A 23,579-nucleotide genomic window follows, 5' to 3' on the forward strand; every position below is an offset into this window, starting at 1 on the left:
AAGAGAAAGTAAAACCAAGTATAGAAACATGAAGGTTGTTTTCATGTAAAGTATAACTACAGTGGAAGCCTTTAGATTCCATTATCCTTCAGGTCCCTCTGAACCTGTCAACTATTGGTGATACTGTGAAGACTACAGACCATCAATGTTTTTAGGGGAAAACTACTACCCCTGCCTTGAGTCTCATTTCACAACCTGTAAAAGTACAGCAGAGTTTGAAAGAGTTCCTGCTCTTGTCTTCTGCATAAAGAGATGAAAAGCAACTCTTGCTTCAATGGCTCAACCAGTTCAATGGCTGCTTTTGAAGTGTGGTTGATAGTGTGACTAAATAATATCCAGCTAAAGAAAATTTACTGAGCTCTGTAGCTCTCACAGTCCTGGGAAAAGTAAAAAAAAACATCTTTTTCTACATAAACATAATGATTTCCTAAGTTTCCTTTCTAACCTCATTGAGGGAATGGGAACTTGACTATGAAGAATGACCTTCAGTGATATCCCTATGGATCAGCTTCCATGTTTGTGTACATTCTAAGGCACAGATGGAAGAGAATAATTTGCCCTATTCACGCTCACAAAAAGATAAAATAACAAAATTCTTGCCATATGTGAATGTAATAGAGCCATGTACTATCCAAAGCTACATGAAGTGAAACTCTCTAGGCAATGAATTGAGAAAGTCAAGATTTTCAAACAGAAATACAACAGAATAAGTAGAAATGACCAGACACTCCTTCAAACCAACGTTTCAGCTGTAGGTAACTGCACTAAGCTGCAAACACAAAGCAGAGAAACCAGCCCAGCAGGTCCAAGATCAGTTTGTATCCTGGCCAGCAGTGCAAAATGCAATGACTTACAGTGCACAGTGATGGTGGTCGAGTCCATCATGCTTTTGTCAGTCAGAGAGCACTTGTACTCTCCTGTTGCATTTCGTCTCACATCTGTCATTATGTAAGTATCTGAGCTTCTTATACCTTCTGTTTCTCCCTGTGGGTGGAAAACAAGATATTTACTGTACATGGGCCTGCTAAACACACTAATTTTTGTTGGGGATTTTTTAAATTATAGGGATGGTGAAATACTCCAAAGTACATATAGACACTGCATCACTGAAGTGTAATTACCTATTAGTTAGACTAACATTTACTTCCTGCATGATAACATAATTTTAAAAAACAACCCCAATCAAGAACTTACTCTTTTAATTGAATGACTAACTCATTTTAAGAGGATGTTAAAATACAAAATTTGAAAATTTAGCAGAAAAAAAACAGTCTGCTAATAAATATTGCAGAAATCAAAACAACAAAACAAATTACATTTCTAAATCTGATTCTGATAGATTCAGTTTAGGACAAATCCCAAACTGAATTGCACTGAACTGAATCACTGTGCTGCACTGCACATTTTTGAACAGCACAAGCACACTGGTGTTTTGAATTAGCCATCAAATGTTGCTTTATGGCTGTCAATTCCTCAGTTTCCCCCTGATTACTGACTTCTATCAGCTTTGAAACAAGCATAGAATGACACCCTAATTCCTATCTCTGAATCCAGGGAGAGATTTATAATAGAGTGAGCCTTTCAAAGAGATCACCCTCTGCAGCTCTGTCTCCTTGAGAGCAAGGAGCAGTGTCAGGTAGCAGGAGCCCAAAGATAAGACCAACTGGTGTTAAGCTCCTCACTGTGATATGGAGCATGGAGAGATACCAGACTCTTTTCACTGGCATTCAGTGAGTTTCCAGGATGACTCACTGAATCTAAATGGCTGTTCTGAGATAAGGAGTCCAACTCCTGGCCCCCCCTGCTCTCTCCAGCAATTCAAAGAGCTGGAGCCCAGAGCAGATGAGGATTCTGTCAGAGGGTGACATGCTGGCTTTGGAACATCTGAAAGGACACCACTTCTGCTCAGGGCTGCAGCAGGAACAAACAGGGCATATCAAACAGCAGTGGGAAGCAGGACATGGCAACAAGGACCAGGACTCTTAGAATATAAAGCCACATCTGTCTGTGGATTTCACCAGAACTAAGAAGATTAATGGTAATAAGGTCTTTATTTTTCTCAGTCTGTGTCTTACACATTTTACAGATTTCTTCTCCTGTGCTGTCACACACATTATTTTTTTGTGTTATTATGCCATCAAACAAATAATTAACTGAAGAAAAGAAATTGCACAAAGATTAATCTGTGAAAGACCAAAAAATAGCTGAATTAATTTGCTGTACTTTCACTGCTGGATCTGTGTTATGACAACAGATAAGATGGTTTTCTTCAAGATGCTAAACTGCTGTAATCAAAACTGTTTATTAAAATACCTGATGATGGGAAATGAAGCCTAATAATTTTCAATAGGTCTAAACTGAAAAATTTGGGTGGGCTGAGGGGAAGGAGAGGGTTTTCTCAAAAACATTTTGCCAACTGAGGTGAGGCATTCTCAGAGCATGATATAATGGTCAATGTCTATCTTCAGTGTTTGTTCCTTTCTTCATTTGTTACAAAACCACGTATACACCGACATGTAGCAATGTCTGCAGGAAGGAATGATACAGAATATTTCACCAGGCAGCCACAGCAAGGCAGGACTTACTGGAATGTAAAACAGGAACTCCTGGGGAGGAGGGTTGCCATTTCCTGAGCACTTCAGAGTGATGTTATCGCCCTCTTTAATGGTACTACTTTGTGGCAGCACTTGAATAGTCACCTTCTCTGTTGGGTCTGTGAAAATAATGTACCTATGTAATAGCTCCAGCATAATCCACACAGCCACACTATGCATACGATATTCATGGCCCCAAAAATGCAATTTTATCATCCTGCACCTGAAAATATTTGCATGTGTAGATCTTTTTATAAAAGAACTTGAAGTTAATCACACTTTCTATATTTTTGCCAATTAAGTGCAAAGAAGTCATACCCCATACAATCCATTTTTCTTCTCCAAAATACCTGTAACTGAAACAGCAACGATTATAACCATGTAATGTGCTTTAAAGCAAAATAAATCCTGATTAGTATGAACCATTTCATGGTGTGACTTCATTATGAGGGATTAACTTGTCCTCTGTGAAATTTCCACAGTTTGGAGGACTGCAGCAATCAAAAACACAACTGAAGCTCTCAGTGCCACATATGAGCAGCAGATAACAGCCTTCTGGCATTAAAAAGAAATAAATATGAACTAAGCAACTATGTTCAGCCTGTTCTATATGCTGATCACTACAGGCTTTCAGAAAGATAAATCTGGTGAACATAATAGGACCCTTAACATAGTCAACAGAACAATAAATGTAACATACTTCTGTCATGTTCACTGAAGTTGAACTATAACTTACATTTTACTTTCATAATTTTTTTAAAGGAGAGTATTCTGTAACAGATGCTATCCTTTCTAAGTAGAGACCTAAATATAATTTTCAAAAAACAAAGTCAAATGAACAAAATTTAAATTATATGGGCAGATAACTCTTTACCATTTTAATTTCAAAGGATAAATAAAATTCCATCAAAGATGCCAGTCCTGCATTAAGACAGAGCACAGAGCACCTTATTAGTCACTAAAAAAACCTCCAGAGCAGAGAAAGCCCTGGCTGACAGGTGATTTTGTGTGTGTAGTGAAGTGTGTGCTGCACAGCCATCCTGACCCTGCAGGCATTCATCAAGTCTGTGTCCTGGTGGGAATTCTCAGTACCAGGAGCTGCATTTCACTGTGGCCTCTGCAGCACTGAGAGCCCCAGCACAGCCTCCAGGGCAGGATGGGTGCTGGACCCAGCCAGCCACAGCCTCCCTCCTTCAGAGCCTCTGCTCCCATCCACAGCCAAACAAGTACCTCAGCACCTTCAGAGATGAAGCTCAGCTTTGGAAAAAGGAGTCAGCAGCATCCCTGCTGGTATGGAACACAACAGATGCAATGAGATAGCTGGCCAGGAATGACATGCATGCCCCTCCTGGTAGCTGCTGGGCCAAAAAAACTCAGTTTCAGGGGCTGCTGTGAAATGTCTTTCCTCCTGCCAAGTTTATGTTAAGATAAAGTTATCATAAAGAATGCCTAGATATACGCTGGAATTGCTTAGGCTTTGTCTCGAGACTCAGATGGGAGGAATTAATAAAGGGTAAGACTTTAGGACTTTAATTTAGAACAGGTTTTTCCCCACAGAGATAAACAGGAGTGGATTAAAAATGGACACAGTTAAACAAAAGTTACATTCCTGCAAACCACCAGTCTTTTCTGTAGGAATATCCTACCCTTCTATCTACTGCAATCCATCAGGAGCAAATTTTAATTTAATTTGCTGAACTAGAAAAAAAACCCAAACATGCAGAAGTAAACAGCAAAAGACTACTTTTACTGTTGTCTAAGATGAGGAGGTCATTCATGTGAGGAAGATGGTGCCCAGTGCCATGCAGAGTGGTGCTTGCTATGAATAATGCACTCCCTGCTTTCACTAACAGCAGCAGCCTGGTGAAGGCACATCTTGCCTTTCAGTGGCACACGTGCCTGACTTGGCCCATCTTACTTGGTGCTTTTGCAAATCTGACATTCTGCTCTCTACCACAGCAAAATCCCAGGAGCCAGCACCAAAAGGCAGCCATTTAGCAAACAAATGCTGCGATCCCAGAGCTGCCCCAGCCACATTTCAAGGAAAACACCAACCCTGGAACAGCTTGAGTGTGAAGTGTCTTTGACTCTAATCTGTTATGTAAAGCAGTTTATCCATAACAAGACAGACACCTAACAACAGGGCATGCCTGCCTGACTGATTAATGCTGAGCAGAACCCCACATAACTGGAGCCTAGATAATTAAATATCTGAGATACTATCTAAGTGTCCAGCTCCAAGACTTCTCTCCCAGTACTCCTTGCTTTCAGTAGCTTCCTTGCTTGCAGCTGCAAAACCAAGCACATAACTGCTGTTAGCTGAGCTAAATTATCCTAATCCAAGTAACATCCAACACAGCAAGAGCTAATTCACTCTTCTTGTCAAACCAGGTTACAGTGGTTGGCTCCTTCCAGCATGTGAACTAGATATTAAACCCTTGAGTACTAAAGACTGTACCAACTCAATGCAAAAGACAAAATACAAAAACAAAACAAACAATAAAACAGTTCTTAGATCCTGACTGAATAGATATATCTTTAAAAAAATCTTCTGAAGGCATAGTTTTAATCATGCTCTCCCCATTTCTTTGGGAGAAATGGGTAAGTTGCAAGAAATGAGTAGTAGGTCTCTATGATTTTGTTCTATTGCTTTAGAGATGCAAAGTATCATAGTTTTCACAGTCAATCTAAAATAAAAAAGGCTGAAAGACTTCATTTCTTAAGAGCTGGAGTCTGCCATTTTTTTGATCTGCATTGTATTTGACTCATTAAAAAAAATCACAATTATTGAGAAACTAATTAGGAACACTGAACTAAACTATAAAAGCAAAACCAAATCAGACAGGTCATTATCATCAACTAACAGCAGCCATGAAATGCATCTGTTGAAGCTTGGACATCTACTAATGAAGAATTTCACAAATCCATTTGGAGATGTGTTTATGCAGAGTAAGGATCTGAAGTTACAGCAGATGAAAATACTCAGAAAGAAAATTGGCTAACTCCCCACTCTGAAGTCAAAGTTCATACCTGAGGCCTCTTCAGTACTGAAGGCATGCCTGCCTCCCAGTATTTGCTAATTAGCAGCACACTGCCAAAATTAATTAAATTGTGTTTTACTAGACCAGGACTAGAAGAGCTAGTTTATCAAACTTTTAATCTTTATACAGAGGGCATGCTAGACATGGCCAGTGACCATCCCAGAGCCATGCAGCCTTCCTGTCCCTTCATATGGGGTAGTTCTTACTTGCAAGGGCATGTAGCACACACACCACAGAACCTGGAACAGCCTCACCCTCGACAGGTGAAGTGGCTGAAAGCAGAGGGGAAATGAGGACAGCACAGCATCTCTTGCCAAGTAATACCAATAATGCTTTCTGGTCATTATCTCTCTTTCCTGGGAACATCTGCCATGCACAGCAGGAGGTATTCATGGTCATGGGGCTCCACAAATGACAGAAAAAGCCAAAGTGAAATTTGGTACCCAGCTTTATAAAGCAAAACAAAAAAAAAAAAAAAAAAAAAAAAAAAAAAAAAAAAAAAAAAGAAATGCCTCTAGGTTTAAAGTGATGGGATAGGTGCCTGCAGGCTTGAAACACCTATGGTATTCCCATGGGTAACAGCTGTCCCAAAGGTTTTCTTCTGAATTAGTTCTGCTGGTTGTCATTCTGGAGAAACAGCTGGTAAAAAAGACAGCCCTAACTTCTGATGAAACCAAAGACTAGCTGCTTTATTTGACCAGGGTCAAAACAGATCCCTACCCTGTGGCTCAACAAACTTTACCTGTAGAGGAAAAGCAACTACTGTCCAGGTAGAACACACACAGGCACTGCCAGCCTTTGGCTTTTGTTTTCAAGGCAGTGGTGCACTCACACTACCTGGAGAAATGTGCAGAGTGGTAACACTTGACTGGACATATTGTCTGTCTCCTGCTCCTCCCTATTCTGCTGTGACCTGCTGCCTTCTACAGCCCTTCAGAAGTGTCATTTTACAAGACTTTGAAATGTCTCTTCCCCTGGTCTCTAAGTGCTGCCACCTCCTCTGATCTTTCCTTGCCAACAGCCTGTTTTGTTTATTCAAAGGAACATTATGATTTCCACATCCATCAGTAACACAGTAAGGAAGCTGCTTTAGAATTCAGTCCAGTTAGAAGCAATTATTTACACAAATTCTCTACTTAAAAGTCTACCAATATTCAAATTATACATCTTAAATGTAAAACACAGCATCTTACAGCTGTAGATAAGCATTTTGTGCAAGGTAGACAGCCAGCATTAACTGCTTGGTGCTGATTCTGAAAAGATGAAAAATAAATATTTGAGTTTACTAGAAATTGTATTGTGTCTTTACTGCATATTTCAGGGGGCACAGAGAGTCACTTTTATCAACCACTATAACTTCTCTTAAAATTCTCCAAAGCCTATTTCACTGTTGTTTTTTATGGCTATCACTTTTCTATTGTCAATGAAATCTTGATATTCAGGAAAAATGAACTCTCAGGTAAATCTACAGATAATAAGAATTACCTTGGCAATGTACTCAGACCTTGATGCAAATCAGTTTTGAAGCAACCATTTCAATAGCCAAGCACTCTCTAATTCTGTAAACTGTTTCTGATTTTGCTTTCCCCTGCCCTGGAGGTAGATTTTGTAGAGCAAATGATGCTTTTCAATAACTTACAGTGAACATCGAAGACAACTGGTTCAGACTGCATTGTTTTCTGGCCAGATGGTCCATAATAAGTCACAATGCAAGAAAACTTGGCATTTACATCTTCCTTTGTTGGCATGTACTGCAGAGACGATGTCATAGTGAAGAGTCCGGTTGTTCTGTCCACAATCTTCTGCAAATTTATGACCACAACTGAAAAGGAAATAATGTTTCAGTGTCACACAGACAGAATTTGAAACCTTTTTCCTGTGTATTTGCAGCCTGTTCTGCATTTGAGATCAGGCTGCAAACACACAAGAAACATGACATGTTACCCAAGAGCTTGTATAGTTTTCCTCTAGTACTGCCACTGAAGTACACCAGGAATATTTTACCAATAACACATCCCTAACCTACCAAATATTTTAAATCAAATCCAAACAAAAAACTAGTTGCTAACTGGTAGGATTATTAATACAAATATCAGCCTAATTTGTAAGACAGAAAGAAAACCTCAAAAACTATGACAAGAAATTAAGAATCAAATTTAGTTTTTTAAGCATTCTCTAATGTATGGAAGGAGAAATATTGTAGCCTTATCAGTCTGTCAAAGTTGAAAATAAGGAAAAAAAATATTCTTACATATGCTGGAAAATAAACAGCTGTATAAGATGATGGTTTGTGTGGTCCAAAACACAATATTGGACAGGCACAAAACTGAGACAGTTAAAACCTTGCAAGAAGGTGGAAATTAGATACAGATTTCTATTAGTTACATAGGCTCAAAACCAGGTTTGTGATAGAATTCTCCTGTCCATGATGTGTATTTAAAACTGGAACTCAAACAGAAAGAACATGTGGTGCAGCTTGGGTACTGTGAAATGCCTGAACCTCTCCTTCCAGCTGCATCTCTCCATATGAGCAGTCTTTCCCAAAGGAAGAATACATTAGAATAGGGCAGAGCAGCCCTTACAAGCACACATCCTCATGCACACACCCATGGGTGGATGCAGGGCCACCAGGACGTACCATCATCCACGGGATGCAGAACTCTCCCATTTTTGTACCACGTGACATTGCCCTCGGGATAGCTGTCCCTGGACACGCACTCCCCAAGCTGCAAAACACACTGGAATCACACACTGGTTTTCTCCACATAATTCTGGTTTTACTTATGCTGGTTTGGGTCAAAAGTTCTAGAAAGTTCAAATGCTTAACCTCAGCCACTTTTCTTAAATAGGGCATATTATCAAATCAGGGAGGTGCAGTTTGGAAGAGGGTGGTGGGTTTAAGATCCTGCCTTGTTGGCAGATCAGGCAGGAATAAATAAATTAATAGTGACAAGGTAATTGTTCTGTGCTCAGCCTGGACAGAGACTCACAGGCAGGTGTTCATTCACCTCTCTGAGCCATCCATCACCTCTGCCTGGATGTAAAGGGACTTCAGGCAGCTGTTGGGAACAAAACTGTGAGGGAGAATGCTGCTCTTACCATTTGTAGCTTCTCTGTTTCTAACAGGTTTGCTTGATGTAAGATTTCTGGTGGAGAGGGTTGTTCTAAAACATAAATAGGATAAAAGTACTGGTGAAGGGAGCACAAACAGCTGTTTGGAAAACAAAAAATATACTAAAAATATGTGCACTTTTGAAATGAAACAGAAGAATCTATCCTCATACAGTCTCGCCTACATTTCCCATTAAAAGAAGAAAAGGGAAAGTGCTGTTTCAATATTAGCAAAAACACAAGAACAAACTCTCACTTTAAATGTGTCACACCTTCCACAAAGAATTCCATGTACTCTGAAAATGCAGACAGACTAGCTCACCACCCAGGAGGAGAGGACCTGATCTGATCTATGGATTTATAGGATACACGTGCTGGAGAAGGAGCCAGTAGTCCAGAAACTGTTGCAACAAAAAAAGCAGCTTTCCTGCAGATATTACTGTATCTGAGCTGTCAACATTATAAAGGAACAAATTCAACCAAATTATTCTTCTAATGTTCATTTTTCATAACTGGGATTATTACATTTAAGAAACTCAGATGATAGAGAAAAGTGTAATTATTTAAACCGATTCTATGTTAGTTATGACTCTTTTAAAAAAACCCAACTTTTTCTTCAGTGCCAGCTAGTCTTCTTATTTACTTTTATTATGGTAGATGGATCTCTTAGCTTGCCAAAGTGGAGGATCTATCAGTGTTTCCATCATAAAAGACTACTTTCTAGGGACTATATAACTTGTCTGTTAAAACAGTTTGGCCTGAAGCCCAGAATGCAAATTTTTATCTCCAAAAGAGACAGTTTTCACCACAATTTTAAAAGAAGAGGGGAAGAGTGAAGGGAAAAAAAATAAATCAATGTCTATACAGTCAAGGAAAGGATCTACACCCTATCTGTACTGCTTAAACACACATACTTTTACAGAATGAAACATTCTTAACCGTGTCAGCTTACAGAACCCTTTCCCCAAATCAAGCTTCCTACAAAATACTGCATGTACATTGGTAATCCCAGCCCTTAGAGAACTCCACCACCTGCCAAAGTCTCTGCACACACTGATGAAGTTACTGATGTGCAGATGCACTGCTCCTGCTGTCACAGAAGTACCCAGCCTGTGTGTTTTCCCAAAAATTTATTTTATTTGTGTGTGTTTACATGCAAATGCATAAATACTCTTCACTTGGATGATTACCCTAGGATGGAACAAAATCAGGTCAAAAGGGAAATGAAAGTGAATAAAAGAAGCTATTCATCTGACATTTTTCAAATAACTTTGCTTGTGGCAAAAACTAAAACCAAACAAAAGACACAATCAAAACTATACACTAAGACTGTCATATTGATTAAAAAAATTAATAAAGATTTTTATTTTTAGGAGATATACGCGTTTTTCTCTCTTTTGTTAGTTTTAAAGGAAAAAGGTAGATCTTTTCTATATATTTGTCAAGGACAAAATATTTTCATGTCAATTCAAGAAAATGTCATTTTACAAGACCATTCAAAGGTCTGCTGGGTCAGATTTTTGGGTCCCCTTAAACAGGGGTAGCTGCCTGCCTGTCCCAGCCACCAGCTTATCAAGCCCTGACACCTTCCCTCCCCTCAGCTCTGCTTCTTTTTGCCTCTCATCCCCCCAGGATGGTTAAAGTGCCTGGTTTAGGTGTGCTGGATGAGGGGAAGCTGTGCAGCTGCTGTGTGGGGCTGTCCCCACCCTGAGTGCTCTGTGGCTGGGCAGATGTTCCAGTGGAGAGGCTGCACCTGCTCTCTGTGAGCAGCCTTGGAGAGGAACCTGCTGCTGCCAGATCCCCCAGCTGCTGCACGTGCACCAAGGTAATTCTCTGTAAAACACTGACTTGGCGTCTGAAGGGAGAGAAAATTTTAAACTTGGCAGCAAACCCCACTTTGGTGGGTTTGCAGCTTCAGCACACTGCTTATCTCTCAGCTTAAGAGCTTGCCAGAGTACTTTGCAACTCCATATAGGTCTCATAATAGAGGGAAAAAGAGTTCACTGCCTACAAAGCCAAGTGCCAGTGCAGCAGGACAGCAGCTCCTGTCTGCTGGGCTGCTCTGCTTTGAAAACTGGCTATTTCATTCCACAAAAAAAGTGCTGACAGGATCCATCTGGAAAGCTGGTAGGGCTTGTTTGAGTAGTCAGTGAGAGAGACTAGCAGGTGGTACCTGCAGAGAGAGCCAATTCAGCTCCTTAGTGTGAGATAATCAGGTAGCACAGCTGAGATGGAACAAGCTCCAGCAAAACCCAGAATCAGGCTTCTGGGATGCTGCTGAGTTTCAGGTGCATGAGATTCTGGTTTATTAGGGTCACACTGCAGCAGCCTGGCTCTGTACCTGTGGCTCAATGACTTAGAAACTCTCCTCATTAAATAAATGAAGCTTACCAGTTACTCTTAATTCTTCTGCAATTAAAGCAAGCAAGCAACTAAAAATGAGAACTTAAAAACCAGACTCAAGAAAATTAAATGCAAAGAAAAGTTAAGAGAACCATAAATAAAGTTGTGAACATAAAATGAAAAAATACAAAGGTAATTTTGCTTGCAGCACTAAGTTTGCCATATTACATGTGTGTCATCCTCCTCTCTTATCTTCCTTAGTAAATAGCAGCTTTCTCTACTAGAATTAATGCACAGAATAAACCAGACAAGCTGTGCTCCATGCCTGAGTTAGCATTGTTAATACTTAGTCGAGTACCCAGTAATTCAAACAGTTAGTGTTTCATTTTACCATATACCACTGCCTCATCTACATATTTACTACTGTGCAATAAGTAAACATGATAATTCTTTATCATCTCCTTTGAAGCACTGTGTTTACTATGTGTGCTCTGAGCACACTCCTCCCTGTTGTCATTAATTCAATTGTTCTTGCAGTCAAATTGGAAGTGAAATGAGGGAATTACTATTGGCTGCTAATCTAGCTTTAAACTCATTTATGTGACTGACAGCATAGATATCATTGAGAACTCCCTGACACCTCTACCTGAGAGAAGAAAAAGGCTGCCCTTCCCAAACATGAATTTGATCTCTGAAACTGCCTGTACCTGCAGTCAGCATGTTTCCACAACAAACTTACTCTGACTGCAAAAATCTGTGCCTGAAGAGCAACAAAGGCCAAAAGCCATATAAAAACATGAAGCTAAGGAAGATAAGACACTGCAGTCACAGCTCAGTGTCCCTAGAAAACCACAGTGGACACCTCCCCAGGCTGACTCAGGGTTTGATGGATTACATTTGTGCTCTGAATCAGCAGCAGGAAGGGACCAGGCTTGTCCCTGCTGCTGTGTGAGCTCTGAGCTGAGCCTTGCAAGGCTGGGCTTTGCACTGCAGTCCAGCCTTGCCTTTGAGCTGTAGGGTACCAAACACTACTGAACCTCTGGGAGAGAACAACAAACTGGCACTTCTCCTTCCTAGCATTCAGCAGGGGACAAAACAAGCATTTGGGGCTGGTGGCTCATTCTCCAGCCTCCTGCTCTGTCCCTCACAGTTTGTGCTATTGCTGCTCAGAGCCACTTCAAACCTCCCCCCCTGAAATCCTACAGACTGCACACAGTTAATGTTTCCCTCCTGCAGAAAAATTTGCTCTGAGAACAAATGGAAAATAATCAATGCTAATTTTACATTTTTCATTTCCAAGGCCAAATGACATCACATAAGTGAGTCATTATCAAAGCCTAAAATTCTCTTTGAGCCAGCACTTATCATGAATAAACTGCAAGTGCAGGCAGTCCTGTTACATAAATGCCACCAGTAGATTACATTTTTGAAAGCTGCAGAAATTTGCTACTCTTAGTAATTTACTGAGCCAGACTTACTTTCTTGGCTTTAATCCTGCCTTAAACAAAAGTTTCTGTAATTTATGATTCAGATGCTGATGAATGTTAATGGTAGTAAAAACTAGATTTACTTACTGAAAACTTTGACTATCGTTGGCTCTTCAGAAACATCATCTTCTGTAACTAGCATACATACAAATCTCTTCTCATCACTGATTCTTGCATTCTTGATGGATAATGTATAGTTTTCTGAGAGACTCAACCTGTCTTTGTAGTCTGGTACATCATCATACTGTACATTTTTTTTTGTTGATGATCTGAAGGCAATAAATACTGGAGATCCATTTGGCATTTCCTACAACAAAAGGATAAACACCTCTATTTTGCATAAACACTCATTTAAAAGTTCCTGAAGATTTGCAATTGGTACAAACCTATAATTAAAAAAATATCTGCAAACTGTATCAGATGACTTTTTTCCCCTGAGTAATTTCTGCTGTACATAGAAGAAATTCAGTGTAATAAGATCTAGTTTAAGACTGCCATGGTACACATTGAGAATATCACCAGTAAAAATTATTTCAATCCTTTGGCTCAATCTCAGCACACCAAAGGACTTTCTCTGATAAAAGCTGGTGTTTTTGGCAGCACTTGCCACTGTCTGTATGAAAAAGTATTTGAAATAGAAGCATGTGTGAGCTAGTCTCAACAGCTCCAATTTCCTTTTTTTTCATAATTGTTTTACATATTCATATTGTTTATTTGGGATATTTAGACTTCATTTCAAATGCAGGATTTAATCAGGCATAACTGCCTATTTTATTCTAAATTAGTTCTTAGCTTTTTTTAATTTCCCTTTGTCTTTAAAGGACCTAAGATCTTGTAGCATGGGAATATACATACAATCAAATATTCTTAATCTGCAAAGTATTGTTTTCTAGACATCCTCCTTATGCAGTTGCCATCCCAAGAAGGAATACAAAGTTGACAGCCTTGCAAAAATCTCTCATATTAAAAAAAAATCTCTCATTTTTAGGAGGGACAAAGTTACAGGGGCAGTTCTACAGGATTTGATTCCTTCCTCACACAAACACAAGCACAGAGCAGGGACAGACAGTGTGTGCCTTTATTTAAAGAGAGGTGAAACACTGATTCTGTCTTTATGTTCAGTATTGTGCTGGGTGCAGGAGAAGGTTTTCATTCTCTTTTATCCCTTATACCTTGCAGCACTGATGTTAGCAGTGCTCCCAGCAAAGCACCCCAGCTGGACTGCAGAGCCCACAAGAGCATGATGATGCTGTGACAGGATGAGTGGTATCAGAGCTGGGCAGGGAGCACGAGGCACCAGCTGGTTGTGAAATTTAAATTCCCTTACAGTCTTTTTCCCCCTCCTACTTTTAACTCTTGGACTTGTCTAATGTCTGTCACACAGAAAACTCTGTCTTGACTCGATGCTCTTGACAAGAAGTTGGCTGTCAAGTGGAAATGAGCTCCTAACTCCTGCAGCCCACCCAGCTGCAGGCACACACAGGCAGACACTGAAGTGAGCAACAACTGCCATGGTGAAAGTCTCCCAGTGCCTCCAGGTTCCCACTAGGAACCCAAATTGCTTCTCACAGGGCATCAGAGAAGAAAAACAGAGCTCATCATTCCAATGAAATAATCACCTGACAGAAAAACCTAATCCAACCCTCTCTGTTGCCATGCTGTGAGATGCCCTGGGAGAAAAGGTACAACTTTCCCTTGGTTGTGTGGGCTGTCAACAATTTCATACAACAGCAACTTAGATAGGCTTCTTTGTATGTTAGGTTTTGTGTACTTTTCCATTTGGAAGAAGCTGCAACATCTCCACTTGCTGCTTTGTACTAGTCCAACACAGAAAATCCAAATGCAATGGAAAGAGAAAATGCATTTCATTTTTTCAGAATATCCTTGCATCTTCAGAGAGTTGGACTTGTGTCTTCCCAAGAAAAGTCAGCAGACTGAAAAAGATACTGCAAAATGTAGGCACTCCATCTTCTGAATGCTCACATGGAACAGCTTTACTGTCCCTTTTTGGGGAAACATTCTCCTCAGAGTTCTGACTTCATTTCCTGAAAACTGTTTGCAGGAAAAGAACTATTGAGTGGATGTGGGCTGAAAAAGCTGAAAACCTGAAGAAGGAGCAGGGAGAAATAGGACTCCCCCCACCACTGGGATAAAGGGAAGGAGCTAGGGGAAAACAGGACTCCCCCCACCACAGGCAGATCATTCTCCTGTAAAAATAGGCTGGTGGATGCCATTTGCAAAAAGGCAGGGAGAACTACATAATTTTAAATCCACTAGAAATTATCTATTATTGCAGGTACATTTTGTTTGAGAAGAGAAAATTTAGATGAACTTCACAGAGGCAGGAAAACCATTTGTCTCAATATGGTCTGAGAAGAAAAAGGGGTTTGGTATCCCAGTGTTTTTATCCACATATGCTTCCAGGTTTCTTTTGACTTTGAGATGCTGATTCTCCTTGTGACCTGGGACAGCAATCATGTACAGGAGAAGCTCATCCTATGGTGTTCTACTGCAGGCTGACCAGCACACCTAGACAGCACCCAGGCTTTTACTCCTGTTCCCTGACAGAAAAGGCAGAGTGAAACCCCAGCAATGCTCCCAAGGTCAGCTCTGCTCTCTTGTCTGCTGTGCACTGAGCACAATGAAGCCTGAAACAGATAACCAAAGACAGGGACAGGGCTTTTTCCCAGGGATGGAGCATGCTCTGCTTCAGGCAGCCAACTTCAAAAGTGCTCAAAAGGGCAATGAGGGTCTGTCAAGTGAGCGAGACACCACGGGGTAACATCCAGATCTCTAACACAGGTTGGCAGAGAACTCCTGAATAATTATTTCTCTTGAACAATGAGATAAATTCCTCAAACCTCTAATCTGCACTTGGCAGAAATTGTGCAGCTTGGAATCTTGCAGTCTTACAAACACAGGAATAAATGGTTTCATACATGTGGCAGAAATCCTATCAACTGGAATCTTAAAATCTCACACACACACACACACAAAATACACATCATCTTGTAACAGCTCTAATAAATATAAAGACAAGACATACTTACATATTTCCATTTTCCAAACATAAGACCATCTGGTACTTCTAGAGGACAAGGCATAGTAATAGTGTCTCCATATATTGCATTTACTGTGTACAATCCCAGAGCTGGAGGAGAGACAGAAAGAGAGAAAACAATTTTAAATGTTTTCTTGAATTCCCCTACACTAGCTAATACTTGGTTCACACTTATTGCAACATGGTTATTTTCCAGCATATAGGATTTATCCCCAAACCTGTGACAAAACAGAATTCCTGTTACTAAATTTCTTAAGTGACTGTTATGATCTTTTTGGACCCATACTTCCTGCCAGAGCCAATGGAAGCCAAGTGGATTTCTAAACAGGATTATACCTGCTCAATCAGATGAATATCTACACTACAGTCAGGACAGTCTCTAACTTAAAATGTACAAAGGGAAAATCCCTAAACCTTTATTTTCTTCATCTGAAAAAACAGCCTGGAGAGGTTTCATTGCAACACAATATTGTGGGGAGGCCAGCAAAGAAGTGATACTCTGACTGCTGTATAAGATTAAAAACATAGGAAATAATGACAGAAAAAGGAATGATGATAGTAAAACGTTCCCTAAAACCTGGGAAAGAAAAAGGAAGAAAAAGCTAGTTTGCACATTTAGATTTTGGAAAAAATGAAGTGAAATGCTTCCATGAATTATTTAAGAACAGCTTTTTCAGAAACCTCAGCATAATGTTATTGTGCTAATGCATACAAATTTACAAAATAAAACTGACCCACTTATTTTCATTGTCCAAAACATGTGAATTGAACAAAAACAACAGACCCTGAAGTGATGAAGTGCTGAAATGCAGGGAAGCTAAAAGGGGAAGATGTTACAACTCAGTGCATTTTCTACAGTGCAGCTTTGCTCCTCCTTTCCTTAGCTGCCTCTTGTTTGCTGCTCCTTGCACTGGAGAGAGATTTTGCCTCTAGTGCTTGCCCAGAGAGTGAGCTGGCTGCCTGCTCTCAGCCACACATCTGCAGCTCCAGATGTTTTGCCCAGAGACTCAGGAGCTCCCCTTTTGCTGTCCCCTCATTTGCAACTGGAGATAAGGGCTTGCTGCCAAAGCAACTGTATTTAAGGGAGTGAAGGAAGATGCTGGTGATGCAGCCAGGTGTTTCTGAGGAGAATCATCTATTCCTTCTAGAAACATGAATTTTTCTGAAGATTCAGCCCTTCCTTTCTATAGCTGGAAAATGAAACATGCACCCCCAAAGAGCTGAGCCACAAACCCCTCTGCTTTCCCAAATCCTAAGGCAGCTGCCTGGAGGATCTGACAACTCTATAGAGCACATAGATGCACTCAACAGGGGGATTTTTCCAAGGATTGTTTTTTGTTTTAAAGAAAATCATGACTTTTCAAAGAGCCAAACACTGAATTCCTTGCCTGCAATTTCAACTAGAAAGACTCCAGAGCATTTTTCTCGGGTGGGAACTTCAGAGCTCACTGCTAACATCAGCTTGTATTTATCACATGTATCAGAGTGACAAATGAGGCTGTAGAGCTTGTGTGATATTGCACAAAGAAGCAGTTCTCCAAAATCTTTCCTTAGAGAAGCTACAGCCTTGATGGCACCACATGGTTAAGGCAGAAAAGCAAGCTGGAGCTTAATGGACTAAAGGAACATAGGAAATAACAGGAAGCACTACCAGGATTTATTTTAAACTTTCTTTCCATCACTCAGCTCCTTTTCAACTAAAGCACTGGTAATCTTTCTGATTCTGTTAGTTAATTAGTCACAAGCAGGCTTTAGATGCATTATTCACACTATAAGGACTGGATGCTCTAATATTCTATGTGGCTCAGGGAGACCATCTGCTCCCTAAATGACAATAGCAGTCATTCCACTAGGTGGTGCTGAGTAAGAGCAATCTTTTAGAATGAAACAAAATTTTTTAAAGAAATCAGATAACTTCAATTTCATGGAAACAGAAGCAATGTTTTTATATCAAGCTATAAATGGAAGTAAAATTCAAAGCTGCAATAATTTGTCTTTTGGCCCTTTCTTACACTCATCATCATTCTGATCACCAGGAGGGGGGCAATAATCCTAGTTGGGTTTTTTTTGTTTTTTTTTTTTTGTTTTTTTTTTTTTTTTTGTTTGTTTGTTTGTTTTTTTTTTTTTTGCTACAGCTAGAAAAAGCTGTTCTTTTTTGATTCTCTCCCACAGGAAAAAAATTACAACTGACTTTCAAATATATATTCAATTAGTAAACAGGTTACTATCTGTTCAAATTCCAGCTAAGTGTCATTTAGTAATTTGAAAACTGTAATGGTATTTGGCCTCACATGGAAAGCCAAAAACTGCTCCTCTGATATGAGATATTATATTAGGGGAAATACTCCCTGTCATTAGAGGAAAACAGAATGACCCCCTAGGATCTGAAATGCTGCCCCTGCAAAATTGCTAAGGTAGCATGTATATACTACTGAAGAGTCAGCAAACAGCCCCACAAGGGTGAATGAAAATGTTTCTGGAGAAACTCTAGAGCATTCAGAATAGGTAACTGATGAATTGATAACAAGGAAGACTGACCTCTGATTTTAGAACTCTTTCAGCTTTAAGGCATTTCTTAAAATACACAAAATAATGACTTGCCATAAATTCTGCCTATACTAAAATCACACAGTTTTCTATGAATTTGTTAACACACAATCAGAAAGATATGGTTTTCACTTTGAATACAGAGAAACAGTCCTTGCAAAATACAAAAGGTCCTCCTGTAAAATATTCTCGTCCACTTAGCACATTGGAGGAGTAAAAATTAACTGAATAACTGCAAGCTTTTACTGCAGTAACTGCAATAATCTCCACAAAATGACCCTACCAACCAATAAGTTTAAGAAAAAACCCCACTTCAACAGAATTTTAAATTCCTCTCTCTGTCACTATTAGACAGATTTGTAAAATGGTGGGAAGAAGAAGAGAATTATTGCTTAATGATATGACAGTGCTTACCATCAACCATCATATTGTGAGGCCACTTTACATAATTTCCAGCTCATTCTAAGACAAAGAAAATGAAAGCAGGATCTACAAATGCATAACAAATTGCTCCATGCCCTAACACAGTGCAGGGTCAATGTCAGGGCCCTCATTTGTCATTAACTCTGCAGGAGGGCACAGGGAATGACACACCAGACATCCTGTCCTGCCTTGCTCTATTTCTGGTGCACCTTTCTGGAGCTAATTAAGAGCTCAGCCAGCTTCCTCATGTGGTTTTGAGATGCTGTCCCCTAAAACTGGGCTGGTGCTGTTAGTGCCACCACTCATTCAGAGGCAGGTTCTTGTCCCACGTACACCGAGAGCAGCTCTACCTGCCAGGTCTGAACTACACCTCTATCACTTTCCTTCCACTTTACATACACAAGAGGCTTGAGCAGGCTGAGATTTACTTCATTTCCCTCCCTTTGATCCAGTGCTGAAGGAGCTCTGAGCCAGATGAGACCTTTCCACAGAGGTTAGAACATGGGAAGAAAGCAGCAGCTTCATGGTGGCTCAGGGGAAGATCCCAGCAGGACACTGGTAAATTGAGATGACAGCTATTGGTGCTTTTAACTGGAGTAACTGAATCCTTTGTCCTGCTCTCTGCCTGTGTTTCACAAAGGAAGAACCAAACAGTACCCACACCTTCAAGGGACAAAACAAAAATTCTTGAGCAGAAGCTTAAATGCATAGAAGGTGCTGTTGTTATTTTAGATCCTCAACAAAAGCATGAGGCAGGTCATACTTGAGACCAATTATTATTTTTAAACCAACAGGATCATATAGGAGGAATGCATAGAAGGTGAGTTAAAAAAAGAGGTTAGGAAATAAATTCTCCAAGGAAATAAAAGCTGTAGGAAGTGTGTGGAAAACAGGTATGTTTTCCACCTCTACCTTCCATTCACAATACTGAAACAACTTCTTGCCACAAACACATCTTTTAAGTGCTTTAAGTATTTTTGGGACAAATGTAAAACAGAACAAGAGCTGTTCAAACAGCCTCTAGATGCAAGCTGCATGTAAGACTGTATCTGAAAATTGATTAGCACAGGTACTGCCCAAGACTCTTCTGTACTGGCCTGCACAACATGGAAAATCTGGAGAAATCTGGAGTGCTGAACCTCCCTCAGTACTCTGGCATCCACTCATTTAAATGACATCTACAAAGATGCCCTGTATTTTCCTTTGCACTTGTTTTTTTTTTTTTTTACTGCTGATGCTTCTGCCCTGGCAGGTTCAGCAATGCTGCTTTTTATGACACTTTCTGGACCAAAGGAGCAAGGTCTCATTACTAGAGAACAGCAGGACAGGCTGGCTGCTGTGGCTCTTTGCAGCAATCAGCAGCTTGAAGCAGGGGAGGTCAATTAGCAGCTTCTGCAATGGCAGTGTCCAAACTCTAAAGCTATTATATCTATTTAGCACCTACCTCAGAAACTCTAGTTAACTACTTTGGGAACTCTACACTAGGATTAGCCCTCCCATCTTTTTCTCCAGGTAGCCAGATTAGCCTGTACTAATATAATCTGTGATGTTATAAAGCTTTGCCTCATGAAATAAATATTTTATTAAGTTGTTTGCTCATTTTCTTTCTGCCCTCCACTTCCCAAAGGGATTTCAGCCATATAGGCACACACATAGGTCCTACTGGGCACCTACTTAGGTACCAGCATAAGTGGCTGGTACTGACCCAAATGACTTTTTTTTTTAGGAAATATCAGTGTTCCACAAAACCATTACATATTCTTGAGATTGGGAAGGCACCTTTTAGAATCACAGAATCATTTAGGCAGGAAAAGACCCTTTAGATCATTTGGTCCAACTGTAAACCTAATGCTGCCAAGCCCACCACTGCACTATGTCCCTAAGTCTTTTAAAGACCTCCAGGGATGGTGACTCAACCACTTTCCTGGGCAGCCTGTTACAGGGCATCACTTTGTACTTTGGGTAAAGATATTTTTCCTAACAGCCAATCTAAATGTCCCCTGCTGCAACTTAAGGCCATTTCTCCACTCCCATCTCACCAGAATCTCCTCTTAGGTAGCTGTAGAGAGTGATAAGCCTCCTAGTTTCCAGACTAAACAGCTCAGCTCTCTCAGTTACTACACCCCTCTACATCCCCACCAGCTTAATCACTCTGCATTGAATATGCTCTTATTAAAAGTAATTTTTTTGTTTGTTTTTTTAAAGACAAAGCAGTATATGAATGACAGCTGGGTGTTGCTACAATACAAAATGTATTAGAAAAAAAACTCCCCTGCTTTGGATGTGACAAGTCTTGACAGCAGGTGTTTACTGCCCCAACTATTTATACTTTTTTAATGCCTTAAAGTGGATTTTTACACAGGGAAGTAATTGTCATTTAATTAAAAGCACTACTTGGAGGGAAAAAAAATAAAAATTAAAAGACTGGTTGGAAGGGAGGTCTGGAGGCATCTGGTCCTGCTCAAGCAGGGCCATCTACAGCCCTGACCTACAGTTGTCCAGGACCCCACCCAGAAGGCTTTTGAACATCTCCAAGGAAAGGACACCACAGCCTCTCTGGGCAGCCTGTGCTAGTGCTCAGTCATCCTCAGGGGAAAACAGTGTTTCCTCCCTGATGTTCAGAGCTACAACCTGTGCTTCAGATTGTGCCCACTGCATCTTGTCCCTGAGCATCACTAAGAGGATCCTGTCTGTGTTTTCTTTGTACCCTCCCCTCAGGTATCTGTACACACTGGTGAGATCCCCCCTCTCCAGGCTGAGCAGTCCCAGCTCTCTCAGCTTTTTCCTGGAGGGGAGGTGGTCCTGTGGCTCCCCTGGACTCTCTCCAGCATGCCCATGTCTCATGCTGCAGGGCTCAGAAAGGGACATACTGCTCCAGGTGTGGTCTCCCCAGCACTGGGCAGAGGGGAAGGATCCCCTCCCACAGCTGGCAGCACCTTCCCTAATGCAGCTCAGAATCTCTCCAGCCATCTTTGTGCAAGGGTACATCACTGCCTCCTGTTCAACCCTGTGTCTACCAAATACCTTCTCTCCAGAGCTGCTTTCCATGCTGCATGGACTCCTCAGGTAAGGCACAACTTTCTCCCTCTCTTGCCATTGCCTGGCAAAGTCACTTTTTCAGTAAATCATTTAGTAGGCTTCCAAGATTTTCACAGTAGCAGAAGCCCATATGCAGCAAACATGTCATGTACCTTTTATTTCACCACCTGTAGCTGATAAAATCAGCTGAAAAACACACCAAAACCTATATGGATATAAAGGGCCTTTGAATAATCTTTTTTTTGCTGAGCCACAACAGCCAGGGAGCCAAACATCATCCTGCACATCTCTACAACAGAGGCCAGCTGCCATTTCCTCAACAAGCTGGTCCTTGTGATCCAGCTTGCTCTACTGAGAACAAGCCTCTTCACATGAGCTACAACAGGCAGTCCTGTGCACACACAGTGCTCATTAGTTTTCTGACATAGCACAGAAAACACAAGATACACTTCAGGATGCCAAAATACTGGCTTAAAGCAAGCAAAAAAAAAAAAAAAAAAAAAAAAAAAAAGTTATCACAACTCACACATAAGACATCCCTTATTTCAGCTAGGTGGGTATCATCATCATTTACATGCTGGGCATGTAAATAGGGAAGCAGGGCAAACACTTCCAAGAAAATTCAAACATTGATTACCTTCACCATACAAATATGATTAAAAACAAAGGTGTGTGTTTGTTGCTATGTTATCTGATACAGATTATATAAACAGGTTATATTGTTTCTTATCTCTACCTGTTTAAATAGTGAAACAAATCCAAACAAGAGCAACTAGGCCATCAAAAGGACCATTAGCTACAAAGAATCATCAAAAGTATCCAAGAGGGAAACTAATTGTAGAAAAATACATACATCAGTATTTAATGCACCAAGCACTTCTAAAGCAACATAACAGAACTTGCTGAAGGGTTTCTTACACTTTATCACAGTATTCCTTCAATTAGTTTTAACCCTAAATAATACCAGAGCCCAGGCAATTTTAACACCAAAGGGAAAAAAATCCTTTATGATCTTATAAGCACTGATGGAACAGACAGCAATTACTCTTCAGAATACACACTGCTAACTTGTGCTCTTTGAAGGTGTTAAGTAACTTGCACATTTGGGACTGTTTGTGGTTTGTTTTGGTTTTTTGGCTTATTTTTGGGGAGGGGAAGGGGAGAAGGGAAGGGAAAAGATCCAGCTAAAAACGTGGTTGTGACTCTGGAAGATGCTGAACTGCTTTTGACAAGCTTGTCAGATAAACCCTCACTTAACTCCAGTGACACAAGTAGCCAAACAAACCCACACATACAGGAGCACTTATGTAACTTAACACTGGTTTTGACAAGCAGGCTGGAGAAATGGGGCTTGGCACCCCACAACATTCAGGCACTGGGCAGCACACATCAGAAAACAGGCAGGGTATTCAAAGCTAAAGAGACACTGAAAGCACCAGAGAGCAGGCATTAAACACCAGCAGAATTCAGCTATCATTACCCTACACAAGCATTAGGTATGTTTAAAATACAGTTCTTCTTCATGAATAAGGAAAAAATCCTGAAGGAAACAGCCCTTCTGAAATCATCTTTCTAATGAATACAAACAATTATATCTTTCTAATACCATATAAAACAAGCATTTTCCCTATCAGTACAAAGGAATAAGCTATAACTAGAAACTAGCTGAGATAACTTGTCCCATCTGACCCAGGCTACACGGGCTCTACCACCTAAAGTCAGTGAAGAAATCCTCAGCCCACTTCTTCAAGAGGACTGAGGTCATTGCATGCCTCCCACTGGCTCTTTCCTCCACAGTTCAGCCAGTCTGGAATGCAGGGATGGACAGTTTTCCTACATGTGCACATAGTTTGGCTTTCTAGGTAACCTTAAGTGTGAGCTCCAGGCTGAGCCTCCATGAGTTTAGGTCCAAAATCCCATGGAGCACTTTAAC

At 40.5% G+C, this 23,579-nt stretch overlaps 1 protein-coding gene across 1 annotated transcript in view; it reads right to left on the reverse strand.

The window, feature by feature from the left end:
* ALCAM (activated leukocyte cell adhesion molecule) overlaps window positions 1-23,579 on the reverse strand; it is a 113,556-nt gene that overhangs the window by 19,169 nt on the left and 70,808 nt on the right. Inside the window, exons 2-8 of the mRNA XM_056497397.1 lie at window positions 15,627-15,727; window positions 12,664-12,883; window positions 8,735-8,799; window positions 8,274-8,361; window positions 7,275-7,457; window positions 2,586-2,713; window positions 855-984 (exon numbers count right to left, since the gene is read on the reverse strand). Of these exons, the coding sequence (XP_056353372.1) occupies window positions 855-984; window positions 2,586-2,713; window positions 7,275-7,457; window positions 8,274-8,361; window positions 8,735-8,799; window positions 12,664-12,883; window positions 15,627-15,727 (915 nt within the window). The remainder of the gene's footprint in view (window positions 1-854; window positions 985-2,585; window positions 2,714-7,274; window positions 7,458-8,273; window positions 8,362-8,734; window positions 8,800-12,663; window positions 12,884-15,626; window positions 15,728-23,579) is intronic.

The sequence above is a fragment of the Oenanthe melanoleuca genome, chromosome 1, assembly GCF_029582105.1.
Source record: "Oenanthe melanoleuca isolate GR-GAL-2019-014 chromosome 1, OMel1.0, whole genome shotgun sequence".
In the NCBI taxonomy this organism is placed as follows: Eukaryota; Metazoa; Chordata; class Aves; order Passeriformes; family Muscicapidae; genus Oenanthe; species Oenanthe melanoleuca.